The 23,488-nt window shown below is 36.4% G+C and overlaps 1 protein-coding gene across 2 annotated transcripts in view; it reads left to right on the plus strand.

Annotated features, from left to right (window-relative positions):
- Nucleotides 1-398: 398 nt before the first annotated feature.
- Pof1b (POF1B actin binding protein) overlaps nucleotides 399-23,488 on the plus strand; it is a 74,516-nt gene continuing 51,426 nt past the window's right edge. For both annotated transcript variants that reach the window (XM_076562903.1, XM_076562902.1), the window contains exons 1-3: nucleotides 399-500; nucleotides 617-940; nucleotides 14,992-15,066. In XM_076562903.1, the coding sequence (XP_076419018.1) occupies nucleotides 656-940; nucleotides 14,992-15,066 (360 nt within the window). In that variant the 5' untranslated portion in view covers nucleotides 399-500; nucleotides 617-655. The remainder of the gene's footprint in view (nucleotides 501-616; nucleotides 941-14,991; nucleotides 15,067-23,488) is intronic.

Here is a 23,488-nt window from a genome sequence, read left to right on the forward strand (position 1 = left end):
ATTCTTTCCTGGAGTCCCCATGGCAATCTGCTTTATCTGCATTATCACCAGGAGTTTGTGAAGAATGCAAATTTATCTCTGAAAATTACTTTGTCCCTAGGCTAATACCCTTTAATTTGCTCTGAGATCCTGGAATGAGTACTTAGGCTTGAAACCACCTTTGCTAAGTTTACAAGCCATGGGAAAGTCGCTTTGTTTTCTCTAACAAGTTTGGACACTGGTGTCTTTGTCTTCAGGTTTCCAGGCCTAGGATCTCCTGCCCTGAACGTCTGTCTCTTCTTTTTTTCAGACTCCTTTACCTACTGTGAAGCCTTGTTGCTATCTCTGTGGCAAGGCAGGGCCTTTCCTGGCACGCAAACCTGCCAGGTGAATCCGCCCCTCAGGGGCGTGTCAGTGCCATTTCCTGGAGCAATCTCCCAGGGTGGCTCCACTTTTCATTTGAGCTCAAATAGTTTGCTGTCTACTGTGCAGCTGCCAGACCTGCTCCTGCTGCTGCTCAGGTAACTCATCTCTGACTGGCACCGTGAGGGAAAAAAGGTGGTTGATAAAAGACCCTCTTTGCGTGTCCCTGCTTGCCTGCCTGCTCTGCTGTCATCTTTCTCTGTTTATTCCGTAGGGAGAGCACCTGGGGAAACCCTTTCTGACCACTGAGAAGATGATGAGCTCAAGCTATTGGAGCGAGACCAGCAGCAGCAGTTGTGGGACCCAGCAGCCCACAGAAGTGCTGCAGTGCCAGCCTCAGCATTACCACTGTTACCATCAGTCCAGTCAAGCCCAGCAGCCTCCAGAAAAAAATGTAGTGTATGAGCGAGTGAGGACCTACAGCGGGCCTATGAATAAGGTGGTGCAGGCCTTGGACCCCCTCGGCTCACGGGAAGTGCTCTCCCCCCTCAAAACTGCCTCCTCCTACCAAAATTTGGTTTGGAGCGACCATTCGCAGGTAATAAAAGACAGTTATTCCAGATTGTTGGGAAAAGAGAAACAAATCTTAATCCTCACTTGCCTTCTTTTTTGCTTTATTCACTGTCATCTACAGGATAGGTCTTGGTGAACTGCAATTATGTATGTGTTGGACAGTCTCCCAAATTCTATCTTTTAGCCATTTTTTTTTTCATTTACTAGTGCCTGTGGTTGGTTGGACGCCATTCCAATGATTTACATAACCTAACCTGAGCACAGGAAGGCACATTTTAAAAATTGAAGTTGATTGAAAGATGTGTTGTAAGTGGCAAACCATTTTGCCTTTAACGACAAAAGTAGTCATCAACCGAAATGCAAAAGGTTTATTTTTAGAAGAGTTCCCCACTGATTCGCTTCATATCAGGAGCAAACAGGTGTTTTGTGCCAAGTAGAATGATATAGAGACAATGGCATATATGGAGTGACGTGTAGTTATTCGTGTTCAGCTAATAGTATGCTGATCCTGGCTAAATGACAGGTGCACATGTCTTAGAATTTTCTTATGTGTCAAAATGACACATTGATTCTTATATATACTAGCTGAATAATTTACAGAATGTTGGTAGAAGTCAGGTTATAGGATTTGAAAAGCAAGAAAGAGGTAAGCCAGTATTATATAAAAGCTACAAAAGATGGATCTCTAAGGCATTCTTGAAAATGAAATAGTTTCTAAGATTTTTGTTTGTTTTGTTTTTACCATCAATATCTGTACTAATAGTCTTTCAAGTACATGAAAAACAATGTGGAAAGCCGATATAAAATGACAACTTAATGTGTGTTTTGATTCTCTAACTCTCTTTATATTAAATGTACATATCTTTAAGCTTTCTGTGAACTTGTGTCCAAACTGAAATTTTATTTTCAAGATGTTTATACTGTGAAGACCTCATAAAGCAATGACTGAGGTCCTTTCCTATTTTACATTATTATATAAATTGGAAAGAGTACAAGTTATTTTTCCAAAGTCCAAAGTTCAAGTAGAATATGAAGCAACATCCTTAAAATTTACAGAGAAACTTAAAAAATAGATTTCCTCCAAGATACATATGGTTTACAAACTATAGGCACAACAATTTTACCATTGTTTTATTAAACACTTAGCATACTTTCAGGGGAAAATACAAAATAAATCTAGGATTTAATACTTATAATTTCCTTTTTATCCTATTTTTCTTTTATTGAAAATAGATTTTTTTAATAGAATATATTTAGTGTCCTCCTAACTCCTCAAAGACCCTCCCCGCTTTCCCTGCCATCCAAATCCACACCCTTTCTGTCTGTAGTTATGAAAAACTGTCATCTGTATTGAGTTCAAGGGGTAGAAAAGTATGAAGGTTAAAAAAATTCCAAGGTTGTATAAGTGATCATAGTGACGCACATTTACATTCCAATATTTAACATTAGCATGTTGATGAGCAAGAAAGTTGATATCATCTTAGATCCTTAATACCTCCAAAACAAGGAAGGTTAAAAACAACAATTACTATTATCATAGGAATGCTGAAGTCATCCTACTTTTCAGTTATTTCAACCTACAGCCTTTTTTTTCATGCTAGTAAAAGAATGATAGATACATACTTAAGAGCAATATATATATATATATATATATATATATATATATATATATATATATACTGAATATAGGACATTTTTGAGAATTGTGTTTTATTGTTTGTTCCTTGTTTCAACTTTCCTTCTTAATAATAATGTCAGGGCTAAACTAAGATGGCTTTTCATATGACTTTCCTTCTTTTATATGGAATTTGCTAAGTTAATCCCTCTAAGACTATTTCCATTCTGAAAGTTAGTTCCCTGAAGAAAAAAATAGTATAGACCCTTAGGGGCAGAAAGTGTAACCTTAGTAGCTGAGATAAGAGACTGGGATGGATTTCCTTGTGATTTCTGGAGTTATTTATCACTAGAGAAAAATAAAAATATGGATGAGTGAAGAGAAGGGGGATGAGATTCAAGCTATGTGGGCAGAAAGGAAGAAGATTCCTTTGATAGGAAAGAGAAGTGTTGACTATAAAATTTCAAGTTGACTTGGATATGAAATCCACTAAAAGGGCCTACAACAAACCAGTTTTTTAAGATAGTTACCACAATGATAATGAATAGGAATCACTTCTATTTAGTTTTCCTTTCTTCCTGTTTGTTGTTGGGATGATAGTGTGACACTATGTAAAGCAGTCCTAGATGTGATCTTAAGTTACCTTCATGCTGACAAAATGTCTACGCTATAATGGTACCTTTATTACATACCATCGAGGCACTGGGAAGTGAATATTACTCAAAACTCCTTTTATAATTTTAATAAAATTTCTCTTTAAGATGCAGTGTTTTAGATGAGTTAATATGTGGCAATTATGTTGATGTCAGAGTTTATTACAGGGGAAGCCAAGATAATGAGGATTAATATTCAATTTCTGGCCATGATGAATTCAATTAAATTCTTACTTTGTTTTGGTGAATATAGGATATTTAGAGAACTCAGATTTTAAAGTAAGCCTTGCCAGTAGTAAAATATGCTCCCTTTGAGAAACAATTCATGCCACACTGCTTTGTTTCATGAATCTCAATCTTGATTTTAGACTTAACCGAATGCCATTTACAACTATTTAGAATTTTCTATCTCTGGTGTTTTAGAACAGGTTTGTTTGTTTTTTACTACTGTGCTCTTGTGTACTAAAATTACATTTATGGATATAAACATATTTATATTTCTCTCTGTATGATACATAATATTGCTTTCGTTTCTCATCTATAATTGATGAGACATACTTATGGTTTTCGTGGTTATTATTTTGTCTGACTAATAGGGTATTTCTCAAATAAAATTAAGTGTAGATACCAGTTGCTACTAAGTTATCTGAATTAATAGTAGAATTTAAATTATTAGGTTTGCCTTCAGGAACAAGTATAATCATACAAAGCCAGAAACAATGTGGTCTTACAAATAAATGAATAATGTTCTAGAATCTACTTAAAGCCAAAGAAAACAGTAACAACAAACTCCTTTATAATTCAATCCTTAACGCTTAAATATTAAACCACCATAATTAACTCAAAGTGGCATACTGCTTTAAATGAACAACACTGATGTGAATTATTCATTGGACTTATATTTGTTCCTTTGGCTAATTTAAGTATTCATGAAGGTCAAGATATTTTCCATGAATACTGAGAAACTGTTTTGAGAAAGAAAAATGGATCAAAATTAAATATTTTAAATTCCAGTCATTCAGTGAACAGATGCTCCTTAAGTGCCTATTTTACAGGAAATGCTGTCTTCTGGATAAATACCATTTGCTTGTCAAAGGAAAGTCCACTTTGAGGATCAACATACAGAGTCTGGGCTGTAGGTGGCACATATGCCTATCTACATTTTAAAATATTAATTTCTATTTTTCATGAGGATTTTATTAAATAAAATATTCGGTTTTAATGTATGGGCTAAAAAGTCTGCCATTCTTTTTAATTTAAAAACTTCTAACAAAAATCTGACCTCAGAGAGCAGCCTAGAGGTAAATGTGAATTTGTAAATGACCTTCGCTGCCAATAGCTATTCACCTGGGCATAAGTTTGTTTACATTATTATTTTCCTTTGTCTTGGGTTGCAAAGACGGTGAATGACTTCCCTACTGTGTTAAGATTGCTATTTACTACCAGAAATTTTTCCTGTTCTGGGTGGAGAGGTGTGTCGCTTTGAGAAATTGTTGTTCAAGGGTGTGGTCAGTAAAAGGAATGATTGTTCAGGGAAGTAGGTTGCCTGAATAAAGAATGAGGTCATGGGATAAAGGGGCTGCTGTTTTCAGAGTTGGTCATCCCCTTTGTGCTTACAATTAAATGAAGCTTTAGAATTTGTTAGTGCGAGTAATTGCTGGGTGAAAACGTTCATGGCAATTGTCCCTTGTTAAAGCAGATCTGATAAATTTCTGGGCCAGTTTTCAGACAGTGACATTCACAAGCTGTCCTGGTGGTGTAGTAATGGGCAGGGAATGTAGCCAGTGGAAGAAGAGAAAAAGTGTTTTATCAACTAGTCTTTCTTCACAATTTATGGGGAAACTACTGGGAGATTTGTCATGCTCTTAAGCTTCATTTAAAAGTTAAAGCTTTTCTAAATAAACAGATTTAAACAGACATTTAGCATCAGACGCTAATCCCAGTAGTAGGTCTTCTTTACATTTTTTGGATCATATAAGACAAGAAGCATGCACTGAAAAGAACTATATATTCTGTTCCATTTCCATTTAATAGTTTTCTTTTAAAAGACAGAATAAGAAGCAGGAATATGTATCTTAAGTGAGGGATTTCGGATTGAAAAGAGGAAAAGAGAGCTGCTTTTTCTTTGCTTTACATTACAACACAATCATAGACTTTTATTCTAAGTGAATGAAATGTTTGTCTCATGGGTGGGGGAAGGTGCTTATAATTTACATGTTTCTTGTATAAAGCATTGAACCTAAGGCAGGTGTTTGACAATGTTACTGACTTTGAAAGATTCTAACAAAAGCTTTCTCCACACCATGCAGGAAAGTTATTCAATGCTAGTCTGCCTTGGGAAATTCCCTCAGGATAAATGTCAGGTAGATTTAAATATATTATGGTTTCATTTTGTGTTTTTATGGGTTTTGTGTTTGTGTGTGTGTATTTTCTTTTTTATTCTTGTTTATTATTATTTTGCCTGTTTGTTTTCTTTTTTTTTAAATTTATTTATTAAATTTAATTTTACATATCAGCCTTGGGCCTGTTTGTTTTCTAGAGAGAGAGAGAGAGAGAGAGAGAGAGAGAAAAGCAGGTCTCTAACTGGGTAGATGGGGAGTTGGGGAGGATTTGGGAGTGGTTGGGGGAGGGGAAACTGTGATCAGAATACACTGTATGAAAAAAATATTTTCAATTATAAGAGCTGGGCATTGATGGTGCATGCCTTAATCCCAGCACTCTGGAGGAAGAGGCAGGCGGATCTCTGTGAGTTCAAGGCCAGCCTGGGCTACAGAGCGAGTTCCAGGAAACGCTCCAAAGCTACAGAGAAACCCTGTCTCGAAAAACATATATTTGGTGCATGCCTTTAATCTTGGGGGGCAGAGACAGGTGAATCTCTCAGTCAGCCTTGTCTACAAAGTGAGTTCCAGAACAGCCAGGGCTACACAGAGAAACCCTTTCTAGAAAAAAAAAAAAGTTTAAAAAAATTACTGCTCATTTCAAGCTACTGAGCCTAAACCTAACTCAGTATTATTACTTTCAGTGATTCTAACAGGAGGATCCATAATGCTCCCATGATCTTTGTTAGAAAACGTTATATATTAGTCTTTAAGTAAAGTCTTAAGGTTCAAATTAAAAATCATGAAGAAGTTCCATGTTCATTGCAATATACTTCCAAATATATACAGAAAAAATCTTTCACTGTGTATATAATATTCTCTACTACCTAATTCATTTATTTATTATTTGTTACTTGAATATCTTAAGTACTTTGAACAGAGCCACCAAGAGATAAGTGAAAGCCAGTAAGAGATGCTTGAAGAGGTTCAGATTTTGCAGTCTAAAGAGCAGTTACAGAGAAAATTCCTACAAAATTGCTCTCTATGGGATGTCTTAGGGATTGCTGTAGGTACTAAACATTCAGATACTAAATGTTCAGGTGGACTATGATAGAACAGAACTCTGAAACAATGTACTTTAGATTTTAAGCTTGAGTTTAATTCCTGGTGCAAGAACCCATTAGCTGTATATGTCATTTTTCTCTTTTATAAAGTGGGGCAATAAAAAGGAATACATAAGATTATTGCTATAGTCAAATGAGATTGTATGTAGTGGAAAATACATAGTTAAATGATAAGTATTGTATTACTTTGAATAAGTCACTTGTTAGAACCTCTGTTTGCTTATTTGGAAAGGAAAAATAAATGACTTTCTTCAGAACTGCAGAGACTACTGAATAAAGTAAATGTGAAGGTATTCAGTGCAATCTTAGAGATAGTTAGCACTCAATAATTTTGTATCCTTTTTTATTTGATTCCTTAAAAGTATGGTCAACAAAACCCCTTTGTGGTACAAGCAAGGAAATCAACTAAATAGCACACCACACAGTAGGAATTCATTTAACATTAGAATGTTAGGTAGACTTCATGGGCTTGAAAAGCTTAATAGGGCTTTGTCAACTAAGGAAGAATAGGGAGAAAAAGTATTAAAGCAGTTTTACCAAGTGTATAGTATATGTTTAGAAGACTTAAATAGAAAATTGTATTTATAATCCTTAATGACATAAATATCCTTTAGAGAACATCATTTGGAAGTCCTCATGCTCTTAGTTTTTAACTTGAAACCCAATATTTGAGGTAAAGTTTTAAAATTTGTTTTCTTTTTCTTTTTTTTAAGAGTAAGGTTGCACTAAGCATTAAAGCCTCCTAATATTTTCCTTAGAAATGTATCCTTAAAATTTGTAATAGAAATGCTGAAGTATAGCTCTTCACAGTTGATGGCTTCTGGCGGGGGATGGGGAAGGACTGAGTTTTCTCTAAGGGGCTGGCCACTGCAAATTTGACCATGCTCCAGTGAGTATATGGGCAACACAAATTGGAGTTGGTGTATTTTTTTCTTCTTTTTTGGAAGGTAGGGCACAAGGGTGAGGGAGTGGACCTGGGAGGACTGAGAAGCAAGTGTGATCAGGGATACATTGTGTGATATTCCCAAATAATCAATAAAAATATTATTTTGGAAAAACAAACAAACAAAAGAAATGTACTTCCAGTACAGAAGCCATAGCCACATGTTGCTATTAACTTTCATATTTTAATTAGATAAAACCCAATTCAGTTCTTGAGTCACACTACTGTCATTTTAAGCATTTAATACCCTTATGTGGCTAGTGGTTTGTGTACTAATCAGTGCCGATATAGAACATGCCCCACATTGCCATGAGTTCTACGAGTGTGTGTCTATAAACTCAAGCCATCTGTTATCTAAGTAGTGAAATACCTCTAAAGACCATTGAATTTAAAGGAATATTTGACTGTAAAAATGTATGATCCACATCCTGCTAATTTGTTAGATTAGTGATGATGGATACATGGGGATGAAAAAATAATGAAGTTACAGCCTTCCAGAGTGTGAGGTTACAGTAACTATTTCAGAAGAAGTAAAAACAAAGCAAAAACTTTAAAAGACCTGAACAAAAAGTGTATGCTTGTAAACATGTATCTTTTTATCCTTTTCTTTTCAAAATCCCATTGTTTCATAGAGAAAATTGTTAGGAATAGGAGAAAGGTGAAAAGTGACTCCTATTAATCATAGAGCATTTTCTTGTCTTTGTTTCATTTGGAGGAGCTTGGAAGGTCTCACTATGATAACCAGGATGGCCTGACACTCCCAATTTCAAGTGATCCTCTTGCCTCAGCCTACCAAGTATCTAGGCCTACAAATCCATCCCACTGTGCTCAGGCTTGCTTTCTTTTGTACACATGATTTGGATTTCATATCCTCTCTGGAATTTTATCTTAATTTTTACTCTCCTGAATTATTTTATGAACTTTAGTAAATGAAGTTCTATACCATTCCCATTTTTGCAGACCAGGTCCATGAAGTAACAGAGATGTAATATGACCTTTGGAATTCTATACAGCTAGCGTATACTAAAACTGGGATTTAAACCTAGCAGTTAGTTGCAAGTCTATACCTATAACTATTATGTAATATTTTATATTCTTGGCATGTGCATTTGACTCATTTACATTACAAAGTCTGTGCTATCTGATTCATTGTTATATTTCATCATCATTTTCTTTCATATATACCCATCATGAACTACCTAAGATAATATAGATGAACATAAATAAGTAACATAGGGTGGACATGATGTAGTCTCATCATTCAGGAGGCTGAGGTTGTAGGATCATGATGAATTTGAGACCAGCCTTAGCTACACAGTGAATTTGAGGCCATCATAGAATTCCCCCCAAAAAATGTAGCATGAATAGCATTCTGTCTGAACTATGTTCTTTCTCAAGAACAAATTTTTTGGTTGTCATTCAGAATTACTTTTTAAAATATTTTTAAATTTTTTTTCAATAATTTTACTCATTATTTTTATCAAAATACATGATGTAAGAATTTTATTAATTTTTAGTTATTTCAAAGGTCCAAATGCTCTGGGATAACTTTGATGGAAATACTGAAAGAATAAGATCTCACTTTACCTTAATGTGAAATTTATGATCTTAATGACACAAAATGTCTTTGGTGATGTGAAGAACATTTTAGGACCTCCAATTCTGCTTTTTAATGTCTCCCCCATTTGCTACATCTTTCTGTCTTGTGTTCCAGATATCCATACTACTGTTTCTTAAACAAATTCAGTTTGCCACTGTCTCCACTTCCACCTTTGTTATTTACCTTCTGTAAATACTCAATCCTGACTCAGATATCTGTTCATCTTACTTATTCCTCAAAAATGCACCTATAAAGTCATCTTTAAGGTTTTTCATAACCTATGTCTTTCCATCTAAAACTACCCTAGATGTGGTCTACTTTTTCAACTAATGTTACTTTGCATTAACTAGAGGGTGACATATAAAATACTACTTTGGTCTGTCCTTCCACCCAGGCTTTACACCTCTTAAAGGCTGACACATTATTTCTAAAATCAAGACTCAAAGGCAAATCAAAATAATTGAAGCTCTTTCTTTCTCTTTATTCTGCTTTTCTGCTCCCTCCCTTACCCTCTTCCTCTTTCATACCTCTGTTTTTTTCTTCCTTTTCTATGATTATGGCTTCTCCAAATTACTGAATATGGTTTTTGTAAAGACATGGAACTGTTTCAGACTGTTACTCTTCCATGACCTCTCTTTGAAATGAAACTAGAAAGGCACATATTGCTTCTTTTAAAAAATTAAACAGCACATAAAATAAACATAATAGACATAAGGAAGTAATTCAATGAGTCAATTAGTTTTGTTTTCCAGATTTCAGGTCTTATTAAACATCTGAAATTGACTTGTTTATATTTGGTCTGTAACTTTGATGGATAAATATTTGTCACAATTGTTATGGCATATGATGTTAAAGGACAGGTATTTTGATTGGTCCTCATATCAACTATTGTCACTTGTAGCCATTAATTAGTTAGCTTTTAGATATATTCAATGTACTTGCCCTGCTGTACATTTGAAATTCTGTCAAAGTTAAGTTCTTTTACTTATTAAATTTCATTCTATAAACCTCTAATGGTTTGACATATTAGTTACATGCCCAAAGATTCTCTTGCAAAGACTATTATAACTCCTCATTGTTCATCCACACACCAAACTATATTTGGAACTTTCTAAAGAAAGATTTTTGCCTCAAACATACCATCTACTTACCTATTTATCTTCTTACACAACTTTAGCTTGGATGTTATTGTAGCTTGATTATAAAATGCACTACCTAGCTCATGTTTTATACATTTATTCCTGAGTTGGTAACACTATTTTTGGAGAATCCAGAAACTTTAAGTCAAATGTGGTCTACCTAGAAGAATAAGATCACTTTGGGTAGGTCCTTCAGAGCATATTTTCCCTGGCCAATTCCTGGACACGCTCTCTGTTTCTTGTTCTATCATGGTGTGTGATCAGCTGTTCTCCACCACAGGCTCCTGCCAACTGTTCTTAATCACATGGGACCAAACATTCTGAAACTACGATCCAAAATGATTTTTCTAGTAGCCTGTTTTTGTACTTGATCAAAACTATCCAAAAGTGACTGGATCTGATGTAGAGATTCCAACATAAAATTATTTTAAATTCCTCCCAAACTTAATTACACCTAAAATGTCTTTTCTAGAAAACTTCCTCAAGTTCTCTACAAACACCTCATCTCATTTCTCTCCCCATAAAACTTTCAGTGACATTCAGTCTATAAATTTCTTTGTTTGACTTCCAGATCTACTTGTGATCTGCTTCCTATGGACCTTAATTTGTTGAAACCCTATTCTACTGTCCTGTGCTTCAGACCAAATATAAACATAGGACCCCAATGTTTACACCTCTCACCAATTTCTACATGACAAAATTGTAGCAAAATATATTACCCTCTTCTAATGTTTCTTTGTGATCTAATCTTTGCTTATCTAAGGTTAACTTTACCTCTTAATGCTTGAAACTCCTGTAGTAAACTCATTATAGCTCTTCACTTTTATTTGTAAATTTTTATCTGCTACCTGATTATAACTTTGGTAACAATAGAGATTACATTCTGTTAATTCTTATACCTCGCTACACTGTTGCATAGCAAGTGATATCCATTACACATATAAAGAGGGCTGGATATATAGCTCAGTTGGTAGAGTGCTTGCCTAGCGTGCATGAATCCCTGTGTGTGATCTCCACACACATAAGCTGCATGTGGTCATACATGCCTGGGTTCCCCGCACTTGAGAATCAGAAGTTTAAAGTTATTCTTGGCTTACATAGCAATTTAAGACTCGTTTGGGTTACACGAGATTCTGTTTCCAGAAAAAAATAAAACAAAAATACAAATGAAAAAAATCCAATGTTCCAACAGTCCAAGATAAATTGCCCAGGTTAACACAGCTATTTTAATGAATTATGTATCACTGAATTTAGAAACTTAGGATAATGCCATTGTATCAATTGTCTACATTAGTTCATTTTAATTAGATAGTCAAGTGTCTCACTTTAAACATGTTTATATTTTTATTATGATAAGTCATTTGGTGATAGTGCTATTTTTATCACCCTAGAATGGCATAAAAAAATTTATTAGAAGTAGCATCCATTCTGTTTTTTTTTTTAAATTCCATTCTTCAAACAATCCTTGAATTCAGAACATAGTGTATGTTTTTCAGATTTCCTTTCTGTCTAGAGGAGAATAACAGCCTCCCAGCTTCTGATTTTCTTTCTTTCTTCACTGCACTGTGATACTGAAAAGCACCGTCATTAGAGTAAATAACTGAGGAACTCTGGGCCATTTGCACTTCAACTGATTTAACTTTGAAAAAACATAGCTATTTTAACAGTTGAAAATGGATATATACTTGTGAATAGTGAATTCCCTACTGGAAACTAAAGTTCCTAGTTCTGATATAGTATGTGCTAAGGTGCAGAAAATTATCTTGAGTGATGTGGTGAAATTCTCTCAAAAAGCCAACTGATTTCAACCTACTCTGATTTTAAAATTGCCAAGGCCATGTCTACTTCATAAAAAGTAAATGAGGAAGAGAAGAAGGAACGCTTTTACGACTTTGTCAAAGCTAAAAATCATTACCTGAGGCATCACAGGACAAACAGACCTGGATTTTATACCAGATCTAGCCTATGTAATTATGAACATTGATTTTACCAGGCTTATATGTAAAGAAAGTTGACAACACAGTGGTGCTTATCATTTCTGAGCCACAAGGATAAATGACTCAATAATATAGTATATATTTTATAAGAAAAAGTAGAACTGTCCTGAAATATTAAAGGGATTAAATGGCAAAAGTAGTAAATAGAACTTCAGTGTTTTATTTAATTTAGAGCCCTGAGGCTACACTTTGCAAATATACCATCAAAGTCTAGAGGTACCCTTTATTGAATTTTTAACAACTTAAATATTTAATCAGGGCTGTCTCCTCATGCAATCACTTTTAGATAGGTGTAATATTTTCAAGAATAGAAAAGTTGCTTTTGAACTGGGTGTGATGATGCACACCTGTAATTCAAGTATACTGTAAGAAAAGGCAGGGGAATCATGAGGCCAGCCTGAGGGACAAACTGAAATGCTGCCACAGAAAAAAATAGCAAGGATACAGCTTGGCAGTAGAGCACTTTTTTTTTGCATGCACAAAGACCTCAGTTAATTTTCCAATAGCCAAAAATATAAATGTTATTTTTTACAAGAACTAATTTTAAGGAGGCAAATAAAATTATATTTAGACTCCTAATATAAGATCTAATTATAATTTACCTTATAAGTAGATTCTTCAGTTTATAAAGCTGAAAATATAATCAAGCAAGTTATAAATATGGTAATATAGATTGATTAAATGTATGATTTCTGGAGACATTGCTACTTTTGTTGAAATTCTAGTACCCAATATTGCCTGTATGACTTTCATCTATTAAATTAGGCTGTTTTCTTCTAACACTACTTGTGAGTATAATAGAATTGTACTGGTACCTTCCTTATGAGTTTGTTTTAAGTATTGACTTAGAAAATGCTATATAAGTTGTTTGAAATAAAAAAACTCTTAATATGTGTTGTCATCATCATCATCATTAGTAACATCATCATCATCATCAAAAGAAAATAAGATAGATAAGCTTAAGGCATTTAAAATTGTTTTGTCAATATGGAACTAATATGGAAAAAAGTTAAAAATGATCTCCCTTTGACTATAGAATATCAGAAACAGAACATAGATTAAGGAGTGTCTAAATCACATTTACACACAATCTCATGCCATTTTCCACATAAGGAAACGGAAGCTCATTGAAGAGACATGGGTTACCCAATATCACAAACTTTCCAGTACTATAATGAGGTTCAAACACAAGGAGCCTGACTCCAAGCTCTGGCACCTTTTTATTATATACCATGATAACCAAAACACCTCATCTGGACCTTTAATTTCTTAATTATCAGGAATGAAAGGCTGTGGTACAAAAGCACGTGAACCAAAAATAGCACTGCCCATTGAATTTAATGATTTCATTATGAAGGACCTAAATGATGTGGTGTGTGTGTGATTTATACAAAATTAAACACCTAGAAAGTCTACTAAAAAAGAAATTCTTATTCCTGGGGTGACCTTTAAATTATGACATGCTCTTCATTGATTCATTCACAAACAATTTTTCACTTCGTATGGAACAGGAAATGACTGTTTGCAGGATCAATAAAGGGGATAATTATAATTTAAGAACATTATATGCATGTGACTGTCATGATGAAACCACTTACTTTGTATGATTAATATGCTAGTAAAATATCTCACTAACCTTTTTTTAAAGAAAGAAAAGAAGCATTATGTTCATGTAGAACACCCCCCCCCCCACACACACACACATTTTTTCTCCATGATCATTTGGCCAGATCCATTAACACATGGTTGTATTTGGAATAATTTTTCTGAAGTGAAGAATATGTACCTGTTTGCTTTGCAGTCTGTAACCTTCTGCATTTACCTGAACAATTTTTAGCTTCCAGTAGGAAATCCAGGAACCTATTTAGAGGTGTCCTGAAAATACTGAATTTATATTATTGAAGTTGACATAAAGGAAGGGGAAGATGAAAATATACCGAGTTGAGGACAAAATGATTAAAAAAAAAATGCCCAAGTGTCCAGAACATTTTCTAGTCTGAGCAAACGTTTCAAAAACACATGTTATACTTACATTGTACCTTGGCTTCTGATAAACCTGTCAGTGTTTACTTTGTATACCTGTGATTCTGATTTTAATTATCCCTTTCTTAGAAAAACATTTTTCTGTTTGTGGGAAAATATCCTGGAGGCATGTCAATCTGTTGTAAATTATAGGAAGGCGTGAGGAGCTTGAGTAATGCTATCAACTGTGCAATCTGGAGGTGGGGGAGTAGCTTAGTAGTAAGCACTTGAGTATCGTGTGAGGTCTCGGGTTTGATCCTCAGTACCTGTACACACTAATGAAGCAATGCATATTAACTAACTTGGGGAGAAAGATAAACAATAATAGCATAGTCAAAAGGGTGATAATTTTGTCTAATCATTATGAATACCACATTCCTTCACTTCTGTGAATGATTTTGAAGCAACACTGCTGACTCCAGAATTAAGCTGGTACCAGACCAGATAAAGTGTGATAGAGCCAACTTGAGGTAATCTAACAAGAAGTTGGTCAAGTAATTCAGTAAATGTGTCCTTTGGAAAGATAGACATCATCAGAGAAAGCTTACATACAATGCTCTTATTTGTGACTGCTAATTATTACGAAAATATAAAGGACACCTCAGCCTTTCAGTTGTACAAAGTACAATGCTCAGAAACAATTTCTGAATTTTTTTTCTCAACAGGAGCTCCATTCTCCAACTCTGAAAATATCTACTTGTGCACCAAGTACTCTACATATAACACAAAATGCTGAACAGGTAAACAAAGTTGTGTGTTACATTAGACTTGTTTTTCTTATTTTTATGTAAGTCTTGTTCATATGTGTGAACAATCTTTAGGTCTTTATAGAACTACACATTCACAAAATGTCATAGCTCACAAACAGAAGAAGATATTCTCATATATGAATATAATCTTTGCCCAGAAAAAGAATGTATAACAAGTGCCATGAATTACATTTTTACTTCCATTATTCTCTGACTCCAACTGTTTTTAGTTTAAGTGTAGATTAACTTCTGCTTAGAATCTTCTAGTGAGTGTGGATATTTTAAGGGTCCTTGGTTTTAGTACAAATAAAGTATCTGGATTTTGAGTTGACTGGGGAACAGCTTTTGCAAGTGGTAGTACTTGAAAATTTATATTTAGAACGTGACTCTTACAGGGCAAGAGATTTTCCTTATTATGAGTATATGATTTCAATGACACACAGACTCTTATTTCCTTATACCTTTATGACCTAATAATCCTAGTTATTGGATTAGGTTTCAATGTAAGCATTGTACATCCAAATGAGATCTGTAATAATAATTAATACTGTAATAAAATTTATTTAGCTAATTGATATGTGCAAAAAAGTAAAGTCTAAGGAAATAAAAATAAAGCATATTATATTTATATTTACATAGGAGAGGAGCATACAATTTCGGGTGTAAATAAGAGAGAAGATGCTATTTTAAGTTTCTGGCAAACACATGGTATTTTGTTGTCGTTAAACCCTGATTCCTAGTTTGGTTGGAATAGTTTGTTTATTAACCACTTCCTTTCCCCTTATATTTTTATTGAGAATTTCATATATGCGTATAATGTGTTCTGATCATATCTGTTCCCTGTTTCTTTCCCCTAAATTCCCATCCTTACCTCACAACACCGGTTTCTCCAAACTTCATTTTTTCAAACAGAATCCTCTGGGTGCTTCCTGTATGGGCATGGCTGTTGGACATCATGCTATAGTTTGAGTAGCTTTTTAGGGAACACATCCCAGACAAAATATTACTCCCTATCCCCTAGCAGCCATCCGTTCCCAGAAACTCCTTAGCCAAGGGCGGGGCTTCATGATCTCCTCCTCTAACCACGGTGGTATTTGGCTGGTTTGATCTTGGACAGACCTTATCCATGCAGTTACAGCCATTGTGAATTCATGTGTACAATGGTTTGTTATGCCCAGTAAAGAAGGTTTTGCTGGATATGTCCTCTATTTCAGGCTCTTACAATCTTCCCAACTTCCCACCCCTTCTTTCATAACCCATGAGCATTTTATTAAATTGTATATGTACTTTATCACTTCACTATTTATTTACAGATGTTTTTCTCATTGATATGTACCAAGCCTCTCATATTAGTAATACTGACTTTTTCCATAAAACATTTCCAATTGTCTTTATTCTAGTGTTTTCTCTCTGTGTGTCTCTGTCTCTGTCTCTGTCTCTGTCTCTGTCTCTGTCTCTCTCTCTCTCCTTCCTTTCTTCTTTCCTTCTTTTTTTCCCTTTGGTTGGATTTCAGAGACAAGTCTAGGTACGTACACAAGGCTATTCTGGAATGCCAGATCTATTTGCTTCAGCCTCCTAAGTACTATAATTACAGGCCTGTAGCACCACATACAGGCTTTCTGTCCCTTTTAATGTAATCTATGGCTCTCCACTTCCAACATGATGAATATTTAAAGGTGTATGCTACCATGCCCAGATAAAGCCAAATGTTTAATTGACTAACATTAAGAAGTATTTTGTTCTAATCCTGTTAGGGATGCATCCAACAAAACAAAATACTTTAAAATATCTCACCATTGTAATTTAAAAAGTATAGAGAGGTACCTATACATTAAGCTGCTGCTGTTGCTTCTGGAGTTGCTATTGGTCATGCTTGCATAGCACAATTCATTGTGGTCTCCAATGTGCTTCATGTGGCTACATCAGCTAGCTTTAGCTGGAGAATAGCCTTAACTTGGATAGTGACACCATATTAGAAATGCCTTTCCCTTTCTCCCAAAGAAGTACTAGAGGATTAGTTGACCATTGAGCAGGCACCACCACCCCTTCTCCAGAAAGCAAATCAGACAAGAGATTGGGCACTCTTAATTACAAAATGTTAGGTCCAGATCTTTTCTCCTTAATCTATGAAACTTTCTAGATTTTCTCAAAGCTGATATCAATGGGCAGAATACAAATACCCAAGTCATTGTAGAGGTTGCTCCAAGTCCTTCCTCTAAAGCCTTTCAATATCCATAAATAAAGTCTAAACTAGGCAGTCTCATTCCCTAAGTTGCTGTGGGAGTCTCTGAAAACACCACAGCCAGTAGGATGTCTCTATGAGTGGAAAAGAAAGTCTGCTTAAACAAGACTCAGTAGGCAGTGTTGGTTCAAACTTCCAGAGCCTGACAATGGGCAGTTTATTTTAGGCATATGTAAGCACAATACAATTTGGAAAAATATTTTCTCATGATAATTAACCCTATCCCGCATGTACAACAAAGCTTAAAACATGATTATATTGAAACTCTTGTAAAATACAGGTGACATCTTCTATAAAGATAGGTTATATATATTAACTAAGGAAGTAGGTTCAACATCCTCTGGGAGGATGGCACCATAGACTGACTGAGATAAACGTAAGTCTAGGAGAGCTGGTGTTGCCTGGCCATACAGACAGAGCAGATGTTACCAGACTATTAACCACATCTGTTCTCAGCCTTCTGGGCAAAACCAAACCAAACCAAACCAAACCAAAAACCAAGTTATATATCTCTTCCTTTGAAAAGACACCTCCGTATGTTTAACCCTCCCGGTTCCCCTAGTGCTTATCTGTGAGCACAAGGACCTCCATTCTTCTTAGAACTTGCAACCTTGATGGCAGAAGCCTTTTTCCTTGGCGAGGGAAAACAGTGGGGACCAGGACTGTAAGTAGGAATAATAAGTATTTACATATCATATACTAGTTACTTTCCTGTTGATATGATAAAACACTATGACCAAAAGTGATTAGAGAATTGTCTCAATTGGGGTTACTATTACTGTGATGAAACACCATGACTAAAATTAATTTGGGGAGAAAAGGGTTTATTTATGCTTCCAAATTACTGTTCATCTTTGAAGGAAGTCAGGACAAGAACTCAAATAGGGCAGGAACATGGAAGTAAGAGCAGATACAAAAGCCATGAGGAGTGCTGCTTACTGGCTTGCTCCCATGACTTGCTCAGCTCTCTTGCTTTTTTTTTTTTCTTTTTCTTTTTTTTTGGTTTTTCGAGACAGGGTTTCTCTGTGTAGCTTTGCACCTTTCCTGGGACTCACTTGGTAGCCCAGGCTGGCCTTGAACTCACAGAAATCCACCTGGCTCTGCCTCCCGAGTGCTAGGATTAAAAGCGTGTGCCACCACCGCCCGGCCATCAGCTCTCTTTCTTATGAAACTCAGGACCACCAGCCCAATGGTGGCCCCACCCACTATGAGCTTCCCCTCCATCAATTATTACTTAGAAAGTGTCCTACAGGCTTGCTTACCCCTTGATTTTATGAAAGCAATTTCTCAACTGAGGTCCCTTCTCTAAGGACTCTAATTTTACCAAGTTGACATATACCGAGCCAGCACAACTGACCCCTTGCCAACTTGACACACAAATAACTCACTGTTAAGCCACAACCTCATCTTTCTTGTCCATCCCCAAGATCACACATTAATATTGATATTACAATATAAAACATTTTATAAATTTAAAAAGTCCCACAGTCTTTAAAAATTTAAGCACTAAAAATTTCAGTCTCTTTAAAATATCCAATCTCTTTTAAAATCCAAAGTCTTTTAAAATCCAGTATCTTTCAACTGTGGATTCCTATAAAACAAAAATACTTTAAATATTTTCTTACTTCAAAAAGGAAGAACAAAGGCATAGTTACAATCTGAAAAAATGCAAAATGAATTCCAACTGTAAATAACTCAGTATCCAAAGTCTGGGATTCACTCAGTATCTTCTGGGCTCCTCCAAAGGGCTTGAGTCATTTCTCTGGCTCCACCCTCTTCAGCTCACACAGCTTGTCTTCTAGGATCCAGCTGGCTTTACTCCACTACTGCTGCTGTTCTTGGTAGTCATATTATGGTGCTGGCATTTCCAAATGCTAGGGTCTTCTGGTGCAACTGGGCTGCACTTTCACCAATAGCTTCTCCTGTGCTCTTTCATGGTGCCAAGCCTCAACTTCTTTGAATAAACCCTTCACTCCTGGGACTTCAACTGCCACTGAGACTGCACCTTCACTAATGGCCTCTCCTGGCCTCTCACAGTGCCAAGCCTTAGCTGCTCTCCCCGACCTCTTCATGCTTTCAAAACTAGAATTACCTGAGTGTTGCTTACATATTACTAAGTTCAGCTGCCAGCACAAGGTACAACCTTGGCCACCTCTGGAATACAGCTTCTGTGTGCTTTCAGGAGACTCTTTCCAGAAGATTTTACAAGTGATGCTGGTCTCTTCTCTTCTTCTTCTTCTTCTTCTTCTTCTTCTTCTTCTTCTTCTTCTTCTTCTTCTTCTTCTTCTTCTTCTTCTTCTTCTTCTTCTTCTTCTTCTCCTTCTTCTCCTTCTTCTCCTTCTTCTTCTTTCTTTTTCTTTTGAGCTGAGGATCGAACCCAGAGCCTTGCGCTTGCTAGGCAAGCACTCTACCACTGAGCTAAATTCCCAACCCGTTGGTCTCTTCTTAATGACCACCAATTCTTCATCCCAGCTGACCAACATCAAATGTCACAGCAAGGAAAAGGTTTTACTTTAATGGTTCCCGTCTCTTGTTAACCATAGCCGATTATTCAGCTCCTGCTGACCAGACACCACACATCCTTCACACAAATGACCTGATAGAGGCTTTACTTCCTTATGGAATGTCACAAGCCAGGGCTCTATCATCTGCAGTTCTCTCAATATTCATATCTTCCAGAAGAGTTCATTGAACTCTCAACATTCAATGACTTTTCTATCCCAGAGTTCCAAAGTCTCTCCACTATCCTTCCAAAACAATATGGCCATGTCTGTCACAGTAATACCCGACTATCCTGGTACCAACTTCTGCTTAGAGTTATGATTGCTGTGATAAAACACCACCACAACCAAAAACAACTTGGGAAGGATTGGATTTATTTAGTTTATGCTTCCACATTACTCTTCAACAATAAAGTTAGTGTTGTACCCAGAGTCCCCCAAAGAACACCAAGAGCCCGAATCCGAAGCAAAAGCAAAGTGTCTTTATATTGTTATGAGTTAACTCTGGACTCTCCATCTATCTGACACAGCAGCAGGGCAGAAGAGACCCCAAGTAGCAATGGGGTAGGGTTTTTAAAGCAAAGGGGGTTTGAGGTCTACAGACTTCATAGTAACGGACGCATGATTGGTTTATGTGAATCATGTGGCAATCATGTTAGTAACTTTTAATTGGCTGGAGTCAGTTGTGGGCTACAGTTATCCATTTTGGGGCAGGCCAGGACAAGTCCCAGGCTTTGTCCTTGAGCTGCCATAGAGGCTGGCTGGCCTAGCACATACTGACTGTAGGGGCTAACTCAGTGGCCCAAGGCTCTGTTCTTGACTCATGCATGTAGCTCTAAGTTGGTGAGGGGTTCTAGACAGTAAACAATTGGCTGAACGTTGAGCAGAGTATGAGTACATACAGAAAGGAAACATCTGCAAGGATTATGTCTTTTGTTCATGGCCCTCCCAGAAACTGCTTGCTCAAGTCTCAGTAACTGAAATTGAGGCTTGATCTCTGAGAGAAGGCTGAGCAGTCTGTTATGGTGTCTGCTTGGTTCTTTTATGACAGGAACTCAAACAGAGCAGGATCCTGGAGTCAGAAATTAATGCAGAAGCCATGAATGAGTGTTGCTTAATGGCTTGCTCTCCATGGCTGGCTCAGCCTGGTTTCTTACAGAACCCAGGACCACCTGCCAGGGGTAGTCCCACCTACAATAGCCTGGGCCCTTCCACATCAACCACTAATTAAGAAAGTGTCCTACAGGTTTTCCTGTAGCCTGATCTTATGGAAGCATTTTCTCAATTGAGGCTCCCTTCTCTCTAATGACTCTAGCTTGTGTCAAGTTGACATAACACTAGGTAGTACAGGAAGAAAGAGTTTATTTGGCTTACAGTTCCAGAGGGTGAGTACATAATGGTAGTGGAGTCATGACAACACGTGACTGGAGTAGGAAGCTGAGAGATCACATCTTAACCACAAACATGTAACAGATTATGTTGGAAGTAGAGTGAGTCTATAAACCCACAAAGGCATCCCCAGTTAAGTACTTCCTCCAACAAGATTCTTCCACCTAAAGATTCCATAATCTACCCGGACAGTACCACCAACTAGGCACCAAATATTCAAGTACCCAAGTCCATAGGGAAAATTTATCATTCAAACCACCACTCCCCCAAGATGGGATCCAGAATCAGACCAACAAATTTTTGAAAGCAAAGAACAACCAGAATACAATCCCAGAGACAGCAAGAGTGACTTCAGCTTTCTGGTCTGTCTGTAATATTATCTACTGTAATGACAACCCCAAACACACCAAGTCTGGTGGAAATGCAGTCATTGCAATGAAATCTAGAACTATGACACTCCAACCTGTCCATAAATTGAAGGCATTTTCAAAGGAGCTGGAGCCCAAGTGTATTAGATTTGGGAAGCTACTAACCTTTTCAAAAAGGACACATCTGTGGGTGATGACTATGCTTGAAAAAAGTTAAGTTCTTAAAAGAAGTAAGCACGCAAGGTGATCAATAAGCTCATAGCTTCTCCTGCTCCTTTCTGCTCCTTTCTGTGCAAGTGACCTGCAGCATGAATCTATTAGTATCTTTGACCATATAAAGCCTGAAGACTTCCTCTTAATTATGCTATAGTGGGGGGGGGCGGGTATGGGAAAAAAAAACGGAGATCTTCACGTCCATGGGCCAAGATTGCATCTGCTTCATATTGCATAGGGAGCATCAGAGTGGCTGTCTAGTGTTGTTTCTGTGGTGACAAATTGTCGCTGGCAACAACTAGTTGGAAATTCCCAACCTTCTCAGCACCGAGTTCTCCATTGAACTCCTCTACACAGTTCTGATGTAGATTATCTCCAAAGTAAACAGAAGCATGTACAAGCAGGTCAGACAGAAATGTGTAGACTTCCTTAGATGGTGAGTACATCAAACAGTTCCAAGAAGCCAGCAAGTAATAAAGGAACTGAGAACAGAGGGGGAGATACCCTCTCTGGGTTTTTGGATGCAAATACACTGTGCTATTCTACTGATTGTCCCCGCTTATTTTTATGTGCATATTTGCTTATACTGTATGAGTCTTTTTTATTGATTATGTTAGGGATATGTACCAGGCCATAGGGTTTGTCATATGATGCTATCCTTGTGATGTATGATGACTGTCCATATCCTTGGAAATATGTCTAGCAGCCAGATTGGGCAGGTGGATTGGAGCAACACAAAAGCAAAGCAAAACAAAACAAAAACCAAAGAGCCTGGAAGCCATAGTGCATATGATTCACAGTCAGATCACATGTCTCCAAGAGAAAAGAAATTGAAATAATAAACATTATGAGTAATTTTTATATGTAACTTATTTAATATGAAATTAATGTAAACAATTCGCTCTGAGAAAGTCTAGAAAGAAAAGGGATTGGTAAAATGTAGGAAAAGGGAAATTTGCAATGAACACCTTAAAAATAAATACCCCAGTGGAGACACCCACTTTAAATCAATTGTTATTTAGATTCAAGTCACTTTGCTAGATTTTCAATTTTCCAAATTCTCTTGCCTCAGACTAGGTAGGAGGTAGGGAGGTAAGTGAGAATTTTTTGGGCAGTTCAGAGGCCCTTATTTTAAACAGGCTTTAATATAAAGCAGAAAACAATGCTATGATTCTATTCAATGCCATGAACGCTATCATTTCTGTTTGCATGTTAGATGGTTCAGAAGACTGCAGGAAGCTTAGACATAAAAACAAGGAGCAGCATTGTTCCAAAGTGGGAAGAGAAGTACAATAAAAGGGAAAATAGTTGACCGTATTTAATATATTTTAGCACCATTTATGCAATTTTACTCTACTCCAATATATCTCCAGTATGCAAATATAAATATGAATTAAGAACTGGAATCATGGAAATATTAGTTTTCAATATTTTATGAAAGAAAAATACCTCCATTATTTTTGTAAAATATTTATTGAGTCACTTGGTCTCGTGAATTAATCAATCTTAAGATGTAGGATAGAATGTAAGGAAAAACAAACTGTTAGTTCTTATAGAAATTTTTACTTGCCAAACTCCAGTAGAAAAGAATATGTAATAAAACCATAATAACGCCGGGCGGTGGTGGCGCACGCCTTTAATCCCAGCACTCGGGAGGCAGAGGCAGGCGGATCTCTGTGAGTTCGAGGCCAGCCTGGTCT

This window comes from Peromyscus maniculatus, chromosome X (assembly GCF_049852395.1).
Source record: "Peromyscus maniculatus bairdii isolate BWxNUB_F1_BW_parent chromosome X, HU_Pman_BW_mat_3.1, whole genome shotgun sequence".
NCBI lineage: Eukaryota > Metazoa > Chordata > Mammalia > Rodentia > Cricetidae > Peromyscus > Peromyscus maniculatus.